Source organism: Rhinolophus sinicus, chromosome 6 (genome assembly GCF_057876585.1).
Source record: "Rhinolophus sinicus isolate RSI-liver-muscle chromosome 6, RSI-T2T, whole genome shotgun sequence".
In the NCBI taxonomy this organism is placed as follows: domain Eukaryota; kingdom Metazoa; phylum Chordata; class Mammalia; order Chiroptera; family Rhinolophidae; genus Rhinolophus; species Rhinolophus sinicus.
This window is the reverse complement of record NC_142506.1, coordinates 64,752,969-64,774,417: the sequence shown is the minus strand read 5'-3', so window position 1 is coordinate 64,774,417 and position 21,449 is coordinate 64,752,969. Positions and strand designations below refer to the sequence as shown.

The window sequence follows — 21,449 nt, the reverse complement described above, 5'->3', positions numbered from 1 at the left end:
AAGAGTAAAAAGTTAGATTTTATAATTTTTAATTAAGATCTTGTATTTAACTTAAAGAATTCAGTAACTAGTACACAATTCTACTATGTTCTTTAAACATTAAATTCAACCTGAACATAGTATTTTAATGTGTCAAGAGTAGCTAATAGGTAAAAAAAAAATTGTAGCTAACACATGAAATCTGATGTTTGATAGTTAAAAACCCAAAATGCCATCAGAAGCAATGTATTTTTTGGGGGTGGGTGGGGGTAGGAAACGCTGCTGTTAGCTTTGCTGACCAAAACAATCTGAGGTGAAACACAACATTTACAAATTGCTACCAGTTGCCTTGAAGGCTACACATCAGAGCTACCTTAACGTGTCAAATAAGTCTGAAAGGAAGATTTTCTTGTCACTCCCAGAGCCCAAATTTCCCACAAAAGAGAAGACGTTACCTACACAAATTCTAACATTACTAAAGTCCCTCTTCCGCGCAAAACAAAACCTCTAAATCCCAAGCAAGTAAAAGGCTATAATTTACATTTACTAATTTGCCTTTTCAAATAAGTAAGAATGGACTTATAAATCCCCAGTAAATTCTTAATTAATATTTAAAGAACAATACATAAAATTTGAAGTTTTATGTGTAAGCTTAGACAACCATGATATAATTATAAGCAAAGATATTGGCATTTCAACAGGTTAAACCTCCCACAAAGGGGCATCTGCTCAAGAAAATAATGCACTTCAGTGTAATGAAAAGACGTTTAATAACACAAATAAAATAGAAAAAAAATACTTTCTTACAGACTGGTTAGTGGTAATTCGTTACTCAAAAATTGCCTTTCAAAGACCTAGTTTGTATTTTTATTATTTTTTTTTCACTCTGTCAAAAAACAATGTTTTGCCAATAAAGGACAAAGAACTAGGCCACTGACATGTTTACAGTTAGAAAATATCTAAAACCCATTTACAGTTGACTAAAAAAATAGTTAAAATTAGAACAATATTCATTTTAAAGTAAAGAAAAAGCTCAACTTAAGGTTATAGTTGAGATTTTAATTGTCACATTTTCAGATTATGAGTGGGGGAATTAAACGCTTGAAACATTTTATGTTGTCTTCATTTAAGAGTATGAAAAAAGGAAAGTGAGTACATGTGGCTCTCTTGCTATAATTCTGAGGAAACTGTCAAGTCATGCTCCTAACTCACAGCAATAAAATACACCAAAACAAACAAAAAAAGCAAACCAGAGACTTCCTCAGCAGACACTCACATTAGAGTCCCTTTTCAGGGGTTTCCATTATGTTTCTGGTTAACGGTAACAATTCTACAAGTGTAAATAAAACACAAGAAACAGTTCTTTTGTACTGAATAAGAAAGCTGCTATTTATGTGACCTTAGAAAAGTCTTACAGGAATTTGTAAAAACTCATTCAGAATTTAAGCAAATGTCTTAGTTTCTGTGTTTTACCCCCCAGTATAAAAGTTTACAGATGAGTTTCATATTCCATCACAGTTACATGGTCCAGTGCATTTCAGAGTATGTGGACATTATTGAAGCTATCCCTTTCCCAATGAAAATGTTTAAGAAAACCGTAAGCACTTCTCAAACAAGTGACATGATATGGAATTACTTACACTTTTGGCTCTTACTTCTTTTAAGTACAAATGTGATTATTCACCAAAGCAAAACTGTTAGACTATTTTACAGTGTCTATCAACAGGAAGTTCTCTAATACATGGAGCTACAGTGTATTCTGAAGCTATTTCCCAGGAGCTAGGTTAGTAGACAGAAAGAACTTTGGGCTTATCTTCTTTTCTTTTTTTTTTTTGGTAAGGTAACTTTCCACTATGCACATACTATGCCATCATCTTATCATCTTTCACTGGGTTAAGCTTAGCTGGGAAGTAGCTGCATATTTTTAATGAGATCACTAATGGCAAGGGACCTCTCAGATGATGGTGGTGCTTTAAATCACATCTAATGTGAAATTTCGAATTACATCCAGAGCTCCAGTATCAAAGCCACACATATCCAGCATGCCTCTGTCATCTGGATCTGCAATGGTGAAACCATTTGACGTCATTCCACAAACAATCAATTTAGCTGGGATATCCATTTTCTGTTGGAAAAGATCAAAAGACACATTTAAAAAATTTTATGTAAGCCAAAGCAAATAACCTCCAAAATGAAAACACTTTAAATTCCATCTATGACAGATTTTTGTTGCAAAGTCAATGTTTTTTTCTCTCCATAAAATTTGTTAATCTTTTAGGGCTAGACTATGATCTTCAGACGACTAGAAAATAAAATTGTGTAAACAACCTACCTGAAATTGCTGCTTCTCTACTCTGTATTACTCGTTCTGTGGGCCACAGAATATTCCTGAGCAGCCTAGGGACTTTGTACTTATGAAATCTGTCAGGATATTCAAGGGCATCAGACATTTTTTACTAACATATCAAATACTAGGCGTGTGTGTGCACGCGCATAAACGTAAGGAAATAGTTCACTTAATTTTTGGTCTATGACTTTGCTATGTATAATATGTCACATGTAAGAACTTGTTCTCTACAGCTATGATTTGTTAAACAGCTCAGTTTTTGAGATGAAACAACATCACTGAGTGTGCACTATGTCAGATACCATAATGGGGTCTGTCGGTAAGTTACCCGCTGTAATTGTAACAACCCTAACGGGTAAGCAGTACTACTAACGCTCTAACATATAATAACATGTCTCAGTGACCTAATTTGCTCAGGTCCACAGTTAGTGAAAGAGCAAGAGCCAGGACCCAGAACCCAGGCTGCTGTAACTCCATCGGCAGGTCTCCTAGGAGTCCCGGAATCTGCATTTCTAACGAGGTCCAAGGTAATGCTAAGGCTGCTGTAGGGAAACCACACTTTGAGAACCACTGCTCTTCTACTTCTCCTGCCAGTCAGACGAGCCACAATTCAAGTGCTCACTGGCCCCACATGACTAGTGGCTGCCATCCATACTGGAGAGTGAGGACAAAGCACCTTTCCAGCTTTTCAGAAAGCTCAACTGGAGAGCACTGATTAGAACACAGAAATATCCATAAAACTTAAAAAATACATTAGAGCTTTGCTTTTACTTTATGTAGTCCTTTAACAAAACTCATCAATGATACTTCAATCTTTCAAGGACCACAATGAATCATTAAAAAATTTATAGTTAAGCTAAAATAAATGTTCTGATTGTTATAAAAAATACTGTTTACAAAGGATACTGTTAGTAACGTATAGAATTGGAACCGGCGGAAGTAAACTGTGTATGTGCAGCCAATCCTTTCTGATTTCAAGTACTGCTGAGTCCAGTACTAGTGTTGTATGCTCCTATACAAAGGTACTACCTGCAGTGTCTTTTTGTTTTGAAAAGCAGCGAGTGTCTGAGAAGCGAGTCTATCTGGGGTGAGGAGGAACATGAGAATCGCTCACCTCTCGGTACTGCCTCAGAGCCACAGCAGGATGGACGCTCCCGGCGAAGGTCTCGTTGTCCGTGAGTACAATGAAAACATCAGCAGCGGTGTCTGTCCTCAGAGCCCAGGTTATAGGAACAGAGCAATCAGTTCCACCCGCCGGGATCTAACTCAGAACGAAACACAACTAAGAGTAAGAGAAAGTGCCCTCGCCATACTGCGAGGTTTGAAATAATTAAATACTTACAAGTATTATGTTTATGTTATCATAGTGTTCAGAGCCGATATACAACTCTTCCCAAAGCTTGTAGATATAGTTTTTGATTTTGTGCTCATGAGAAAATGGAGATGAAACAACTTGCTCTCACAAATTCATTAATATCAGGCCTAACATCAATAATACAATTAATACACAATGTTAAGTAAACTTAATAAAATAGTTTCTTACCTGAACCATAGCCATTAAGACCTGTTGTAAAGTCATATCTGTAGTTACTGGACATGGTACCATTTCATCTGAAAAAGCAACTACATGAGAATCTTTTTCGGTCCGTGTGACAACCTGAAAAATTCAATGGTAGAAATGGTAGTAATTTTCAGCAGAATCGGGGGAAATACATATAGTATGTTGAAATACATGAAACTTTATCTTTAAAGGACACATACCATGATGCTTATTTCAGCTCTAAACTTATAGGATTGCGTTGTGGACTCCTTAGTAACCGTCGTATAGCTTTCAAAATACTTCTACAAACTCTTACAAAGAAACTGGTTTTTACGACAATCCTTTGAAGCAAATAGAGTATTCATTCTCAGTTCATTACACAGGAATAAAGCCACAGAGGAAAGCTGAAAAGCTCCTTGTCTATGATTCATTTGCTAGTCAGTGGCGCTCAGGCTAGACGTCTCCTGACTGTTGTTACTAGTTCCTGATCTTTTACCTTCTATATTTATTAATAATTTCTCTAAACACTATCTACTTCCTCAAAAATACTATGAATATTTAATGTTTGGTTGTAAAATTAAAAGTTCTATTCTGACTAATCTGTAGGTATGCTTTTCAGTATACCTACAATACTATATATACCTAAGTACATAAGTATATATAACTATATAAGTATACTTAAGTATGTTATATATATATTTGTGTGTGTGTGTGTGTGTGTGTGTGTGTGTGTATACATGACTTAAAACTTTACTTACTTTTGATTGTCTTTAGATAGGAAATGATATTTAAATGAAAGGAAAATGTGCTAAATAAATCAACATGACAAAAACAAGTGCAAACCTAATTCCTGCTCATACGTAACTGTCTCGTTTGACCTAACCCCGTAAACACGGTGTTTAGGTGGCAAAGCTTCTCACCATACACATTGCTGCGGCAACTGTGCTGGCATTGAGGACGCTGCCCAAAACTCTTTGGTTCATAGAAGCACTGACATCAACAGCCAGCAAGAAACGCTTCCCAGTTGGCTCAATTGTCTGAAGAAGGAACAAAACAATCATTAGAAGCAATCACATAAATTTTAAGTAGATTAAATGTCTAACAAATAAGATTTACTTATCTTACTTTTGAAAAATTCTCTGATAAAAGGCCGGATTTTTGATTTACCAATTAATTGACAAGTAGTTAAAAATGCTTAGCTTTTACTAGATTTAAAACAAAGGAAATAACACAGTCTATTTAATAATTTTATTTAAAGAAGTTAACACCCTCCTGTTTTTAAAATATTTTTTTCTCATGAAGTAAACTGGGAAATTCTATAAAGAAATCGTTTTTTGTGGTAAAATATAAGTAAAATTTACTTTAAGTCATTTTCAAGTGTACAATTCAGGCATTAAGTACATCCACAACGTAACCACCACTATCTATTTCCAGAACGTTTTCATCATCCCAAATAGGAAACCTACCCGTCAATAACAACTCCCCATTCCCCTCTCCTTCTAGCCCCTGGCAATTTCTACTTTACTTTCCATCTTTGAATCTGCCTATTCAAGATACCGCATGTAAATGAAGTCATATACTTGTCTTTTTGTGTCTGGCTTATTTTACTTAGCACAGAGTTTTCAAGGTTCATCCATGTTGGAACATGTTTCTAATTCCGTTCCTTTGTATATACCATGTTTTATCCATTCATCTGCTGATGAACACTTGGGTGGTTTCTACCTTTTGGCTACTGTGACTAATGCTCCTACAAACATTTGTGTGCAAGTATCTGAGTCCATTTTCAATTCTTTTGTATATACACATAGGAGGTGGGATTGCTGGATGGTAAGGTAATTGTGTTTAACTTATGAGAAAAGTTTTTCCACAGAGGCTGCACCACTTACATTCCCACCAGCAACACAATAGGTTGTCAAATTTCTTGCTTGTCGGCCCCCTTTTTTGATGAGTCCTCCAACTAGGTGTCAAGTGCTGTCTCATTATGGTTTTGATATGCTTTTTTCCAGCTGACTAATGACGTTGAGCATCTTTTTATGTGCTTATTGGCCACCTATATATCTTCTTTGCAGAAATGTCTTTTCAGGTACTTTGCCCTTTTTTGAATTTGGTTTATATTTTTAGAGTTGTAGGAGCTCTTTATATATGTTCTGGATATTAAACACCAATCAGATGTATGATCTGCGAATACTTTCTCCTATCCTGTAGGTTGTATTTTCATACCCTTGATGGTATCCTTTAATGCACAAAAGATTTAAATTTTGATGAAGTCTAATTTATCTTTTTCTTTTGTTGCCTGTGCTTTTGGTGTCATATCTAAGAATCTATTGATAAGTCCAATGTCATGTAGCTGTTACTCTGTTTTCTTCTAACAGTTTAATATTCTATACAGTTTTAGCTCTTACATATAAGTCATTGACCCACTTTGAGTCAGTTTCTGTAGATGGTGTAACGTTAATGGTACACCTTTATTTTTTTGCATGTGGATATCCAGTTTCCCCAACACCATTTGAATACTGTCTTTTCCCCACTGAACTGTTTTGACACCAGTCAAAAATCAATCAACCATGTAAAGTACAGCATAGGGAATATAGTAAATAATAGTGTAATAACTATACATGGTGTCAGATGGGTATTAGGCTTATTGGGGTGATCACTTTGTAAGTTATATGTCTAATCACTATGTTGCACACCTGAAACTAATATTGTATGTCAATTATAACTGAAAATATATTTAAAAAAGAAAAAAAAATCAATCAGCCATACATGTGAGTTTATTTCTATGCTCTGTGTTGTCTTTCATCGGTCTTTATGCCAGGACCACACTGTTCTGATTACCGCAGTTTTGTAGTTAAGTTTTGAAATTCCTAAGTGTGTGTGGGTCTTTGAACTTCGTTCTTTTTGAACATTGGTTTCGTTATTTGCAGTTCCTTGTTTTAGAATGGATTTCACTCTTTCTATAGAACATGCCATAGGGATTGTATTGTAGTATCTGCAGATTGCTTTGGGTAGTGCGGTCATCTTCACAACATTAATTCTCCCACACTGCGAACATGGGGTATCTTCCCGTTTATTTATGTCTGAAGTTTCTTTCAGCAGCATTTTGTAGTTTTCAATGTGTAAGTCTTGCAACTCCATAGTTAAATTTATTTCTAAATTTTTTATTTTTTTGATGCTATTTTAAATGGAAACATTTTCTTAGCTTAGCTTTTAAATTGTTCAGGGCTAGCATACAGAAATACTATTGATTTTTTCCTGTTAATTTTATATCTTATAACTTTGCTGACTGAATTTGTTAGCCCTAGTAGTTCCTTGTAGATTCTTCCAGGTTTTTTATATGTAAGATCATGCTATCTGAGAACAGAGATAATTTTTCTTCCTTCCCAATTTGGATGCCTTTTATTTCTTTTTCATGCCTAACCTCGAGAATTTTCAGTACTACGTGGAACTGAAGTGGAAAAGGTGTGCATTCTTATCTTGTTCCTGATCTTAGGGGGAAAGATTTCAATTTCTCACCACTGAGTACAATGACAGCTGTGGGTTTGTTATGTATGGCCTTTATGATGCTGCGGAAGTTCACTTCTATTTCTAGTTTTGTTTTTAAATCATGACAGTGTATTGAATTTTGTCAAATGCTTTCTCTGCATCGCGATGATCACGTGGCTGCCCACTCTATTACTGTGATGTGTTATACTGATCAGCATGGACTGAACCATCATTGCTGAGGATAAATCTCCCTTGTATATTCCCTTCTATTTGCTGCTGAATTTGTTTGCCAGTATTTTGTTGAATGTCAAGAAATGTTTAAAACCCCAAATTTAACTTATGGCCAGATGTAGGACTTCCATTCCTAAAACTGCTTCCTATCAAGACATAGGAGATCCACTACTGATTAATAGGAAAAAAGGGGGACAGAGGACCAAGTTAAAGGACTTCACAGTAACGCAGAACTTTAAATTTGCTAATTTAAAACCTATCAAATGATCTTAGGATAATGAACTGTTCCTCAAAGATATGGAGAAATACTTTGGTCATAAATTTACAATGTCAATTATATACTTACCTTCACATGAACTAAGGAAAAGCAAATGAACAGCTAAGCAAAATTGTTAAGCTATTAACATCTTTAAAATGTGTTTTTACAGGAAATATCAAGTCCTAACTAAGTCATTTGTTTTTGTTTTTCTAAATAAAAAAATCACCTTAAATGTTTTGTAAAAAGCAGCATCCAAAGCTTTCAAAATTTCTTCATCAGGGCGCCACTTTAGTTTTCCTCTGAGCCCATGACCTGTTTTGTAAGTTTCTAATGCATTTAAAACATGAAATGGATGTATACGAGCCTGGAAACAAGACACAGACAGAAAGTAAATGCAAAATTCAAATGAAAAGCAGTAATTATGTGTCCCAGATATTTGTTACTGTAGCTAACAAATTTTACAAAGAAAAAATAGAAAATTGACATATTAATCTTATTTTCAGAGTCAAAACGCAATCTGGTATGAGAAAAGTCTCGGGACACCTAAAAGCTGTGCTGACAGCATACCCAAAATCTAGGAGCCAATTTTTTCAATTACTAGTAGCCAAGGAAGGTAGTAATGCTTACCTTTTTCAACAGTTTATCATTACACAGTTTTTCACATACTAAAGATACTTCTGAATTTCCTGGTTCAAGCACTGAATTAGCCGTCATCTTTCCTAGATTCCTTAGTAATGCAGTAAGAGGCATTTCTTGTAACAAAGCCTTCCATACCTATCGCAATAACACAGGCAGAAACAGAAGGAATTATGAATCAGTGTAACAATAATTTCAATGGTAATATGAATAATATATTCTCCAGGGCTTTCTTTTGGGGTTTAGGATATCTTAATAAAAATTTGTGCGAATTGGTCAAAGGTTTATCAAATAAACTAACAGGTTTATCAAATAAGTGTTGGTATTTAACACTTACTGAATGACAACTAGATCTGGGAATCTTGTTAGGTGTTAAAAAAACAAATTAATTTCAAGATACATTTAAAATTTTTCTTACAAAGAATTAATATGTACTTACCCTAAGTTTACCCTTTTAATACCTGTCATCAATGACCCATGTTTAACCACATGCTGTAACATATTATAATTTACTTACCTCTTTAGACTTCAAGTGATTTGTTAGAAGATGTTCCCTCACCAATCTGTGCTCCTCTATCAGATGGATCACTTCCAGTTCATCTCTTGTGCGCTTCACTTTCTCTACAGCCTCCAGATACTTTAGTAACTTTTCAGTCTCCACAGAAAGTGCTTTTTCTTTATATAATTCATGGACCTCTTTCCAGCCCTTTGTAATATATTTGGTCACAATAGCAAGTCCTTTAACAAAATAAAGAATTGAAAAAGGTATGTAGGCTCAGCACGTAAAAGATAAAACATGTTTACTGAGAATGCATTGTATGACAGGATTAAGTAGATAAGCAGGTGTTAACTTCTTTAAATGGCAAAGCTGCTTTCCGGGATACACAGTTAAGCAAATGGAGTCAACCGATTGTGCTTATTTCATCATCACTGTTTTCACTCCATACAAAACGATGGAGGTAAAAACTGTGTCCTAAATCATTTTATCATCAGAGCTTTTTTTTTCCTTTTTGAGCCACCAGCATTAGAAACTCTGGTAGACAGTGCCTATATTAGGAAATCTCAGAATATTTCACAACAGCACAGATGTATCTCAATCTTACATTCAATTGTCCCTTTTAGCTGATAAACAAGCTTGTATTTATGAATAGCAGAGATAAGTGGAAGTGGCCAGGTAGGTAGGTAATTTATAATATTTTTGTTTTACATGGTTCAGAAAGTATTACAGGCCAAATTAAAAACAAGAAAAATAATATGTTTGTCTACAATTTCTTTTAATAGTTAAAAGAGATTGGGGGACTGAGGAAATCTGTGTTCTAGCCCACACTCTGCCACTAAATGGCTGTGTGACTGGTCTAATAGGCCTCGCTGTCCGCTTCTGCAAAAAGGGGGAGAGGGGAGAACAATCAGATTTAAAAGTCTATGGGGGAAGGTGAGTAAAATAAGTTAATGAAACAGACCATGTGCCGTAACAGAGAGTGGTGAGGGCTGGTGAACTGGAGAGTATGCCCTGACAAACGTTTTAGCGAAGTATCTGCTTAGTGCTGTCAAAAAGATACATATTTAAAAGAAACCAGAATATGAATTTTTATGTGATGTCTTCTTACTTATTTCATGTGATGCTGGCAAAGAATTCATTTTTCCTCTAAAATACTATGCAGGCCAAATAAAATACATCTTTAAGGCAGAGTGAACTTATGTGCTATTTCTAAAATGTTATTTTAAAAATTTGATCAAAAGTTAATATCAAGATGCATAAACTGCTAATGTGACTCTTGCTATCTTTCAGATTTTAGTACAAAACCTTACAGTCTTAAATGATTCAATATTTCATGTGAGCATGTATCCTATTTTGTTTCTCTAACTAATATGAAACTTCTTAAAGGTAGTCGTATTATTTTTATACTACCCAAGTTCTAGAATTATGCTGTCCACATAGTAGACACACAATAAGTACCTGATCGATTGAATCGCATTTTGACGTGTTTTACCTATTTCAAGTATGCATAACAGTTAAGGTATTAAAATATTACTCATTTGGTAACTTAGTTGGTTTCCAAATTCTTTTCACTCTTGAGAAGCCTAGGAATCTTCTATGCCTATATGTACTGTTGCTGTTATTACAAGATTTAAAGTATGAGCTCTGTCCTCAAAAATTTAGAATTAAAAGAATTCTTTGTGTGGAAGTAAGTTTAGGAAACATCAACTAATTTTATAGGCCAAAAATTCAAAACCCAGAATAACTGCGTACAGATTCAGAAATTTTTTCAATTAGAACCAGAACTTAGGTCTACACCACCATGTAGCGTCTCAATAGAAAAATAAAGCTGGATCCCTGCATTCTTCTCATAATGGATCAAAGATTTAAAAGTAAAAAATTAAAGTAAGAATATGTTAGAAAGAAAAACCATTGGTAAATATTTTAATGACTTTAGGTTGAAAAAGGACTTTATAAATCTAACAAAACAAAAATCTATGAAGAAAAACACAGATAAGTTTGAATGCATTAAAATTACAAACTTCAGGGTGCCACAATCCCATTCCCCTGCCAAAAAAGAAAGACAAAGAAAAAAGGGGAAAAATGCAAACAATATATACAGTAGTAAATTATTAATTCCTGTACTATGTATCTCACAAGTGCTTAGAACAGTACCCGGCCATAGCAGGTGCTCGATAAACACTTGCTGAATGAATGAATGAATGAATGAATGAATGGTGACTATAGTCAATATGATAAAGAACAGTAACTCAATGGATAAGAAGGTGAAGACACAATATAATCCACAAGAAAATACACATCATCAGTAAGCACACCAAAAATGAGCTTTTGCCCCCAAACACAAATTCAAATAGTTATAGATTTTCACCTATCCTATTGGCAAAGATTAAAACACACTAGTAACTGTCAGTGTTCAAATGTGGGGAAACTGGCCACTTTCATAAACTCTTTGTGAATTTACCATTATAGAAATATTCACACTACTCAAGATTTTTCACTGCAGTATTTTTGTAATAGTATAAGAAACTGGAAGCTAACTTAACCATCATCAGTAAGAGATTAGCTAAGTAAGTTATAGTTTGTTCATACAATGGTATATATGCAACTATTTCTTATCTGAAAACATATCAATATGCTTTTAACTGAAACAAAGGAAGGCATATTAAAAACAAAAACAAAAAAACCAAACAAAAAACATAATACTATGTGTTTAGGAAAAATCTGGAGTTATATTCAACATATCACATACTGAAATTTCTTCTGAAGGGCAGGACTCCAACGTTCTGCACTATGTTTTTCTGTATTAGCCAGCTGTATTTTAAAACAAGCATATAATTTCTAATAAAAAAACCAAACTATAAATGTTTGTGTATATAAATATTTGCAATAATGTACTGCTTAAATTTCATCTGAAAGTCTATTTATAGTAAAATAAATGATAAATCAGGAATTGCTGAGAAGAGTGTGTGAATGAAGGTATCATTGTACAACAGATGTGGAGAAAGGGGAGCAACCAGCACTGGCCTCCTGGAGGCTGCATGTCAGGAACTGGGCATGCTCTGTTAACATACAGATCACCATTAGTCACAAGGAAGGTTATTTCCTGGCCCCCGTTTGTAATAGATGAAGATACAAAAACTGAGGGAGGTTAAGTTACTTGGCCTCAGGATACAAAGTTATAGGCAGAACTGAAATTTGAACCCACCTGAGTGGCTCTTTTCAAATTTCACTTCTGGTGTTAAAAACAAAAAAGGGTGTCAATTTTCGCACATGTTGACTTTTGTGGAAATTAACACAAATTATTCTTGACCAAAAGTTTTTATTTCCTTGTAAGAAGGACTAAGTTTCTATTGCAGCTCCAACTAACTTCTCAAAAGTCTCTTCCCATAGACTCAGAAAAACCCCCCCAAGTTACCATGTCCCTGGCTGCCTGCTTAAACACAATTACCATCCAGAACTGGGAAATTCAGCACTATTTCCGGTGGCCTTTAGGTTCCATGGAATATTATCCTAGAAAGACAGGGCGGGAAGAAAATGACAGGGGCCAGAGCCTGGCTACTGGGAACTACTGGCGAGGGGCTGTTTTGCTTACTGCTCCTTGAATCACATCCAGGCTGCCTTCGCCGTCCAGTCACGTGGATGAGCTTCTAGCTGGCTGACATTTTACTAATAAGACGTAGAATATTAACCTATAAATCTGTCATTTGATTATTGACTATTAATGTCTGGATTCCCTGTGGTAGGTGTTTAATTCAGGTTGGCATTAACTATATTTGAATTTGTGTGTTTTGAGAATGAATGGCTACTTCTGGAAAACATTATACAATGTCTATGTCAGATAAAAATGTGCTATTTGCTGGATATCTGCACCCCCTTCCCCCTCAAAGACGTTATGCTTACCTTCACTGGAGGGTTTAAGATGTGACAATCTTAACAGATCTTTGTGAGACCAGCCATTTCTTTGCTTATATTTTGTAACCGCCAGAGCGAGGGCCATGCCGCTTTTCTCATTGTACCAGTCTGCTACAGCCTTGCGGAGGGCACGGCCCCACATGCCACATTTCATGCTTTCCTTCAGATCTTTCTTAAATTGGATGAAAGTAAAGAGATGTGTAGGAATGCGACAAACTTCCGCCACGGCTTTAAATGCTGCTTGCTTCGTGCTGATGTCAGAGCACTGGGAACAGATGGCCAGTGCGAACAGCAGGGGCTCCTGCTTGGCGGCCCTGCCTTCCTGACTGAATGCCTTTATCTCCTGGATCACTTCGCAGCCTCTGCCATCTTCAATCAACCTAATTAGAGCTTCGGCATTCTCAAGGCCCAACTTCTGCTCTTTGATATAGTAAGTCCCACCTTCAGAACCGAAGCACAGGAAGCGGTGCAGGCGATTCATGTCAGTGACCTGCCAGACATACCCACCCTCGGAATTGGCTACCTGCTTCTCACTCAGCGGGCGCATTTGGTTTACGGAGTCCGCCATTTTTCTGTCTTTCAGGCAACCTGTCAAAAAGCAAAATGTCACTAGCTAGATTGATACAGTAAAATTATAAGAGGAAAACATTCATTTAGGCTTACTGAAATCTGCCATGAAATCTTTTAATTCAAAACCAGTTTAGCTCAGGAATAGCAGTATGAGAATCGGAAGCGACAACTAAGAAGGCGCATCTCTGATGTACAGCTTGTGGCTCCAGAGAACCAGCAGGCAACTCAGCACGGGGTCTGGAGGCCCAGACAGAGAACAAAGGGGAGCGAAGCCGGGAGCAAAAGCTGACACCAAAAGACCTCACTCCCTGAGGAACTGCAGACATTTTCGGCTGTGTATCCCCGTCCTTCTGTCCTTCCGGGAGGCCAGGCTTTCCCCCGCTTTTTGGTTGCTCTAAGCCAGTGGGTCTCTAACTCTGCGCATCAGCATTACTGAAAGAGCTAGTTAAAACACAGGATGGTCGGTCCGAAGCCCTGCCCCCAGTTTCTTTCTTATTTCAGTGAGATGAGGCCTAAGCATTGGCACTTATCACAAGTTACCGGGTGACGCGCTCATCTCTCACGCCACGTGACTGGTACAGGCATCACGCACGGAGCACAATCCAGCCAGGGTGACATGATACATCTGTTGGGAATACTTCTGAGGTTTCCTTCCCTCTGAAAAGGGGGCTTGGGCTTAAGAAGCATTTCCCATTTTGGCTTGAGACATTCATTTGCCAGTGACGCCTGGTGGTGGCAGCTATCTTGAGCCACACGGCAGCCAGTTTAAGACACACTAATTTATAAGGATGGCAGAAGAGAACACAAATACACGAAGAAGGAATTGGATCCTTTGGTATCATCAGACTGTCCGGAGCGGCCTTACTTACAAGTTTCCTTATATACATAAACGCACACTTATTGTTTAAGCCACTTACACGTTTTCTGTTACCTGTAGTTGAGAGCATCCTAATATCCGATCCACTGTGCTCATTTATAGATCATCATCTATAACTACCCACACTTTCCTCCTTCCATAAGCGCTCAAGCTACTAGAACTGGCTGTCTGGCAACAATGTCCCCTTTCTCCTCCTACCGGAGCCAGCAGTGCCCCCTCCTCCTCAGTCCACTGCGGCTCTCACCACACAGGGTAGCTGTTTCTCTAGGTGCTCAAGGGTCCTGTCTGCACAGCGCACTGGGCTTCTCCCCAGGACAAGCAACGCAACGCAACACAACACAACCAACAAAACCTCAACCAGCACTTACTGCATACTGTGTGGAAGGCATAAAGGAGATTTCTATTCCATTAAAAAGATTAACGTTTTCTTTCCCGCCCTCAGGGAAATCACATTCTATTTGGTGAGGTCGAAGTACAAAATACAAAGCAAACTGTAATTAAGTACTCTAAAAGAAAAGAACCATGAGTAAACAGAGGAGGATAAAATAATGCTGTTTCAATAATTCAGGGAGATGTGCGCAGAGAAGATATACTGAAAAACTGGTAAATAAAGTCTGGGGGAAGGCATTCCAGAAAGGGGTTTCTGAAATTTCCTCTGTGTCTTTAGATTTTAGAAAAGGAACTGAGTATACTGGCACAGCTGTAAAGAAATGTTAACAGATAAGGTAGTAGTTTAAAGAGGAACACAAGGTAAAAGAATTTTTGTTTTGAAAGTGACACAAGTTTGAGCGTGTTTGTATGTTGTGTGGGAAGGTTAAGGATGGAATTCCTGGTGAAAGTTAACAATTAAGAGGTAAGGAGGAAAGAGGACAATACACATGGCCAATAGACATGAAAAGATGCTCAACATCACCCATCACCAGAGAAATGCAAATAAAACCACAATCAGATACTGCCTTACACGGTCAGAATGACCATCATCAATAAATCAACAAACAAGTGCTGGCGAGAATGTGGAGAAAAGGGAACCTCCGTGCACTATTAATGGAATTGCAAATTGGTGTAGCCACTATGGAAAACAGTACGGAGTGTCCTCAAAAAACTACCTTATGACCCAGCAATTCCACTTCTGGGTATTTATCTGAAGTAATCCAAAACACTCATTTGAAAAGACATATGAACCTCTATGTTCCCTGCAGCATTATTTACAATAGGCAATAGGCAAGACATGGAAGCAACCTGAGTGCCCAGCAATAGACAACTGGAAAAGAGATATGGTACATAAACACAGTGGAGTATTACTCAACCATAAAAATGAAATCTGACCATTTGTGACAACATGGATGGACCTACAGGGTACTATGTTAAGTGAAATAAGCCAGAGAGAAAGACAAATACCATACGATCTCACTTATATGTGGAATCTAAAGAACAAAATTAACCAACAAAACAGAAACAGACTCATACATATAGAGAACAAACTGATGGTTGCTGGATAGGGGGAGAGGGCTGAGTGCAAAAGGGGAAGGGATAAGTTTAGTGCCAGGTGGGTACTAAACTTAGTGGGGTGATCACTTCATAAACTATATAAATGTCTCACCACTATGCTGCACACCCAAAACGAATATAACATCGAATGTCAACTATAATTGAAAAACAAACAAACAAGGCGCTAGGGAGAAAGGGCCCTTTAAAGGAGGAGAGAAGGCAGGGCACACAGACTTGAAACCAGGAATGCGTGGTATTATGGACCACAGGGAAGAGGATTTCGAGAAGTGAATGGCGGTAATGTCAAATGTGCAGAGATCAAGCAAAATAAGGCTGGAAAATGACCACCGGATTTAGCCAACAGGACTGAGGAGGACCGGCAACTGCGTAGTGCTGCAAGAAACAGCGTGGTTACGGTGAGCTCAGGAGGGGTTCAGTGAGGAAGAGACTTCCCAGGTAAACCACTCTCACAGAAGCACAGCTTTACCAGGAAGGGAAGAGGGTGTGGGCGCTAGCGGAAAAATCTTTTTACCTTTTTAGGTGAGAGGGCCTGGAGGTTGAAAGAGCCAGCAGAGGAAGCACAAACCTGAGGGATGGAGCCCTGGAAGAGATGGGACAGAACGACTGTAGAGCATCCAGGTTGAGGCTGGCCCATGGACAGCAAGAGGTATCACCTTCACTAAGGGCGAAGGTTAAGGGTGAAGACAGGTTTGAAGGAGAGGAATACGGAGACTGAGGGACTTCCTGACGTGGGGGAGCCTGGGAGGTCGGGGAGCAATGAGACGGGGTCTCAGAGGGGAACATATGATGGTTGACGGTGTGGGGTAAGTGCATGGGATTAGAAAGAGCCTAACACTTGGAATGTGACTGAGCCGGACAGTGATTTGAACTGTGCTGGAAACGAAGTGTCACTACTGGAAACAGAGCTCTGCTAGAAAGTGGCTTATGTTAGTGCAGGCGAGTCTCAGGTGGCTTTGGAAGTAACGGTCAGTCACATCATGAGTCACTGGGGACTGATTTACAGCTGCTGAGTGCAGCACAGTGGATGGCGCTCATCTCCGATTTATTCCCACCCCCTTTGCAATATGGCATTTACCTCTGCCTTTCAATCCAGACAGCTCTGGAAAGATTGACAGGCTTTGCAAAGATCGACACCTTAACTGCTAATTCCAGTAGAAAGTTCTATATTATTTTGATCTTTGCACTGTATTGATCTTTGTACTATATTTGACATTGCCAGTCTGTCCTTTAGCTTTTACAAAAACACGCTCTGGTGATACTTCAATTCAGCTCTTACTGCTTATTAGTTACACTTGTTAGAATGAATAGTATAAAAATGACATTCAGTATCAGATTATTCTACTCCACCAGCTTTCCTGAACCAAGGCCCAAGTGGAGAGATTCGAAGGGCTCAATCCAAACCTCAAAATCCCCTCCCTTTCAAAGAGAAAAGTATTTCTCTGTAGTTTTTCTAATATATTTAATATTCGGTATTCAAGTATCTTCTGTCAAACAAGCCACAAAATGAACTTTGAAATCTAGGGAGGATGCCTCAGAGAGAACTCCCTTAATGTAATCCTTATTAAAAGAAGTGAAGTTAGCTATGTATGCATAGCTGTATCAATGAAATCTTCCCTTCGCATGTTATATTAATGGTGGCCATGAGGACATACCCTTCCAGTATTTCTGCAGAACTGCTCAGCTTTTCATATGCTCATACCTTCCGGGGTGTAACATAAGACAGTGGAACAGATCGAACTACACCTCTCTACTTGTGTAAATTTACCACTCAAATTTGTCAAGTGAAATATGAAAAACAAAATGACAGCATGTTCCAAGTGCCTCTTGTCACTGAGTGCTGATAAATAAATTAACTTTAAAAAACTGGCTAGGTAGTAAAACACAGTCGTATAATACAGAGTATCTGGTCTTTGTCAAGGATTCTCAGCAGAGCTTATAAAGACTCTAGAATTTCCTGAAAAGTCTTTCTTATGCTAATGAGGACACTCACTGTGGGCCTCTACATAGCTTCAGGGTAGGGCTTGGTCACCTGAAAGACCAGTGCTTGCTAGAGGGCTGGACTTCTGTGGAGATCAACCTCCCAGGAGGCTTATACTCAGCCACAGGGCCAATGACTTAACAGTCGTGCTGGGTGATGAGACCCCAAACACACTCTGGATGGACCTGAGTTCAGTGGAGCTTCCTCGTTGGCAGCGATTCCAAACAGGGGATCCCTCCCTCCCTTGCCTCCAAACTTTGCCATCTGGCTGTTCCTGAGTTGTATCCCATATGACAAAACTGTTTAAGGACAGTGTTTTCAGTGAGTTATGTGAGTCATTCTACTGACAGTGAGGGGTTTGGGGCAGCCCTGAATTTGCAGTTGGCCGGCAGAAGTGGGCAGACTGGAGACCCTACTTGCAGCTGGTGTCTCAGGTAAGGGCAGCCTTGTTGGATCCTGCCCTTTATAAAAAACTTGTAGGATCTGACGTTAACTCTGGAATTGAGTTGAAATGAACTACAGAACACTGAGTTGGTCTCAGAGAATTGGTCTCAAAACGCAGATACCAAAGGTACAAGTGACAAAAGAAAAAAATTAATTGGACTTCATCAAAATTGAAAACTTGTATTTCAAAGGATAGCACACCTAGAAAGTGAAAAGACATCACATGAAATGGGACAAAATATTTGCAAATCATACATATAAGGAACTTATATATAGAATATATAAAGAACTCAGAACTCAATAAAAAAATGATACATAACCCCCCCCAAAAAAATAGGCAAAGCATATGAATAGGCATTTCTTCAAAGAAGATATACAAATGGTTAATAAACACAAAAAAATATGTCAGATCTCACAATCACCAGGGCAGTGAAAACCAAAACTTCAATGAGATACAACTCTATACCCAATAAGATGGCTTCCCTTAAAATGACAATAATCTGTGCCGGTGAGAATTTGGAGAAACTAGAACCTCATACACTGCTAGAGGGAATGTGAAATGAAGGATCATATAGTAACTATGCATTTAATCTTTTTCAAGAACCGCCAGATGTTCTCCAAAGTGGTAAAGGGTTTCTTTTTGGGGTAACGAAAATGTTCTGAAATTAGATACAAGGGTTACACAACTCTGTGAATGTCCAAAAAAATCCCACTGAAATTGATACATTAGAATAGTGAATTTCATAATATGTGAATACTACCTCAAAAATATTAAAAAATGAAAATTAAAAATTGGTTAGGTGAAATATATTTGGCAAGTTACTTAAATGAATAAGCATTTACATGATATTAAAACCTACATTTTTTTATATTTGTCTTTAGAAAGCAATTCGAGATAACACACCAGCATATATAGGACCTTGGTTTCTTCTTCCCCCAACTGCCACGATCTCCCTCCTTTAGCTTTAACTCCATGGTCAGTGCTTTAGAGGCAGCTGGGCAGCAAGTGAGGTCAGAGCCTGGTCATCAGTTAATCCACCGCTCAAGTGTTGTACATCCAGATTCACAACAAAAAAAGACAGTTACTTCTTCTTTGGGATAGCCCGACTTACCCAGCGCTCTTAAAGCACACCATTCCAAAAAATTTAATACAGCTAAACTTTTACAAGTTAAAATTTTGGGAAGAAATTAAACAGATCTGAATATTATTAAAAGCATGGCCACAGTTTGAAATTGGTTGTGGATACTGTAAACACTGTCTACTTCTTTCTTAACTCTGAATGCAAATCAGTGAATGCTAGTAATAGATAATATGGAATAACACTTTTTTCTGCTTTGCATTCAATTAGAACGAGATCATTTATACTATCTTTTAACAGTACTAACAATACATTATTTTTAAGAAGTCCTACATTTTTCTTGAATACACACAGATGAATATCTTTCCGAAATCTCTTGATCATTTGTTATCTGAAAATGCTATCTTTTACCCAGGAGGTCAAACAAGGTGGTAGCTTATTCGTTTTTTAAGAAGTCAAGGCTTACTGACATCGATGACAGCATGCAAGACAGTTTAAAAGAATCAATACCGCAAAAAATGGGACCAGACATTCAAATAACTGTACCCTTCAGACTGGTAATAACCATGAGTGGATCCAGGCGCGTGTGATGGAATAAAAAGTGGCGAGGAACGGTGGTAAAAATGACAGCACACCATCAGCAGGCTTGCACCTTCAAACAACTGGTTGCTGTGTGGTATGGGCCTAGTATTGCGAGATCCTGTCAGTTTTCTCAAAGAGCCAGAAATCTGAATTTTTATGTGAACTCTTAGGATTAAATGTTAACAAAATTAAAGAAATTGTAACCCCCCCCCTTCCTATTAGTTTTGATGTATTTCTGTAGCACAGAAAACTTTCACGTTCACAGCAGTATTACAGATTCAAAGACACCCCAAAAGACGACCAGCAGCATTGGGCTCAGATGACACTCTAGGTATGGCTCCTAAGGACCTAAGGCTAGAACCCCGTGCATCACAAACTTTCCCAGTTACCGGTAAGTACACTTAACAGGACAGAAAGTGAACCAAAGCCTCCTCTGCTGGAGGGCAGACTCTCCCAGGGACAAACCAAGAAAGTTTCAATTCTTCTTTTTAATCAAACACTTAATACAAATTTTGGCTTCCACTCCATAATACAGCTATGCTCGTTTTAACACAAAAGCTGTTGTATGGTTGTCTAACTAAAATTTATCAAGGTGATGTTGCGGCTTCACAGTCTGTCGCACAACTCTCCTTACACCTCCAGGGCACACACCGGTCACCTCTTTGAGAAGCAAGGGATCACAGTTTTATCCACTACAGCCTTTTTCTTTTTCTTTTTCTGGAAGCCAAAGTCCCTTTTTTGGAACTCAAGAGGTTTAAGGACTGATGCATGAATATATTCAGACTCCGCAAGAGCCTGCAGCTGAAGGAGGGTGATTTCGTGAACGGAGCCATTTTTGGTTTAACTCACCATTTGGTCTAAGGACCATCGCAGACGCTTTTACAGGAGTACGTTTTTCAACCTATCCCCTTGCACCCGCCTGCCGTCCCCGCGCTCTCCCCGCCCGCGTCATTCCCTCTCGGGTAAACTCGCCTCGTCTTCCCACAAAGACCCTCACCCCCGAGCCCCCGATGCCGGGCAGCGCCTCTCGGCACGGAGGCCGCGGAAGGAGCAAGAGAAAGAGGAGGAGGAAAGCAGGCCCTCCCGACGCCAGGCTCCGGGGAGCGCGGCCAGGGCAGCGGGAGCGAGCGGCCCGCACTCCGGGAAGGGCCCACGCGCAGGGCGGCCGAGCGAGGATGTCCCCACAGCGATGCCGGCCCGCTCGCCGGCCTGGGCGCGGCGCGGAGGCGGGAGGGGCAGCAGGACGGTTTGGCCAAGCGTCTGCTCGGCCTCGGCCACGGGGATGCGGAGAGACATGGAGGACCAGTCCGAAGCTGCGAGTCCCCCGGGCCGCTCAGACCGCACAAAGAGCCCCCGCCGGCCTCCCGCCGTTTCCTCACCTGTGCGTGGCCGCCGAGCCTCCGACCCGCAGCGCCACGGGGAGCAGCCCTGCGCAGCGTGGGGCAACCACAAGAGGAAGAACGGACCGCTTCGACTCCACCTCCGGGACCGCCAGGTTCGGTTCGCGGGAATGAGCCCCGCCCC

The 21,449-nt window shown here is 38.9% G+C and overlaps 1 protein-coding gene across 1 annotated transcript; it reads right to left on the bottom strand.

Moving 5' to 3' along the window:
* Window positions 1-730: 730 nt before the first annotated feature.
* Window positions 731-21,436, bottom strand: RO60 (Ro60, Y RNA binding protein). The gene is made up of 9 exons (XM_019745651.3): window positions 21,305-21,436; window positions 12,875-13,474; window positions 8,993-9,213; window positions 8,467-8,613; window positions 8,066-8,203; window positions 4,787-4,903; window positions 3,870-3,983; window positions 3,441-3,587; window positions 731-2,104 (listed from the first exon to the last, which is right to left on the bottom strand). The coding sequence occupies exons 2-9, from the start codon at window positions 13,452-13,454 to the stop codon at window positions 1,952-1,954; spliced, it is 1,617 nt and encodes a 538-aa protein (XP_019601210.3). The 5' UTR covers window positions 13,455-13,474; window positions 21,305-21,436; the 3' UTR covers window positions 731-1,951.
* Between the last annotated feature and the right edge of the window lie 13 nt (window positions 21,437-21,449).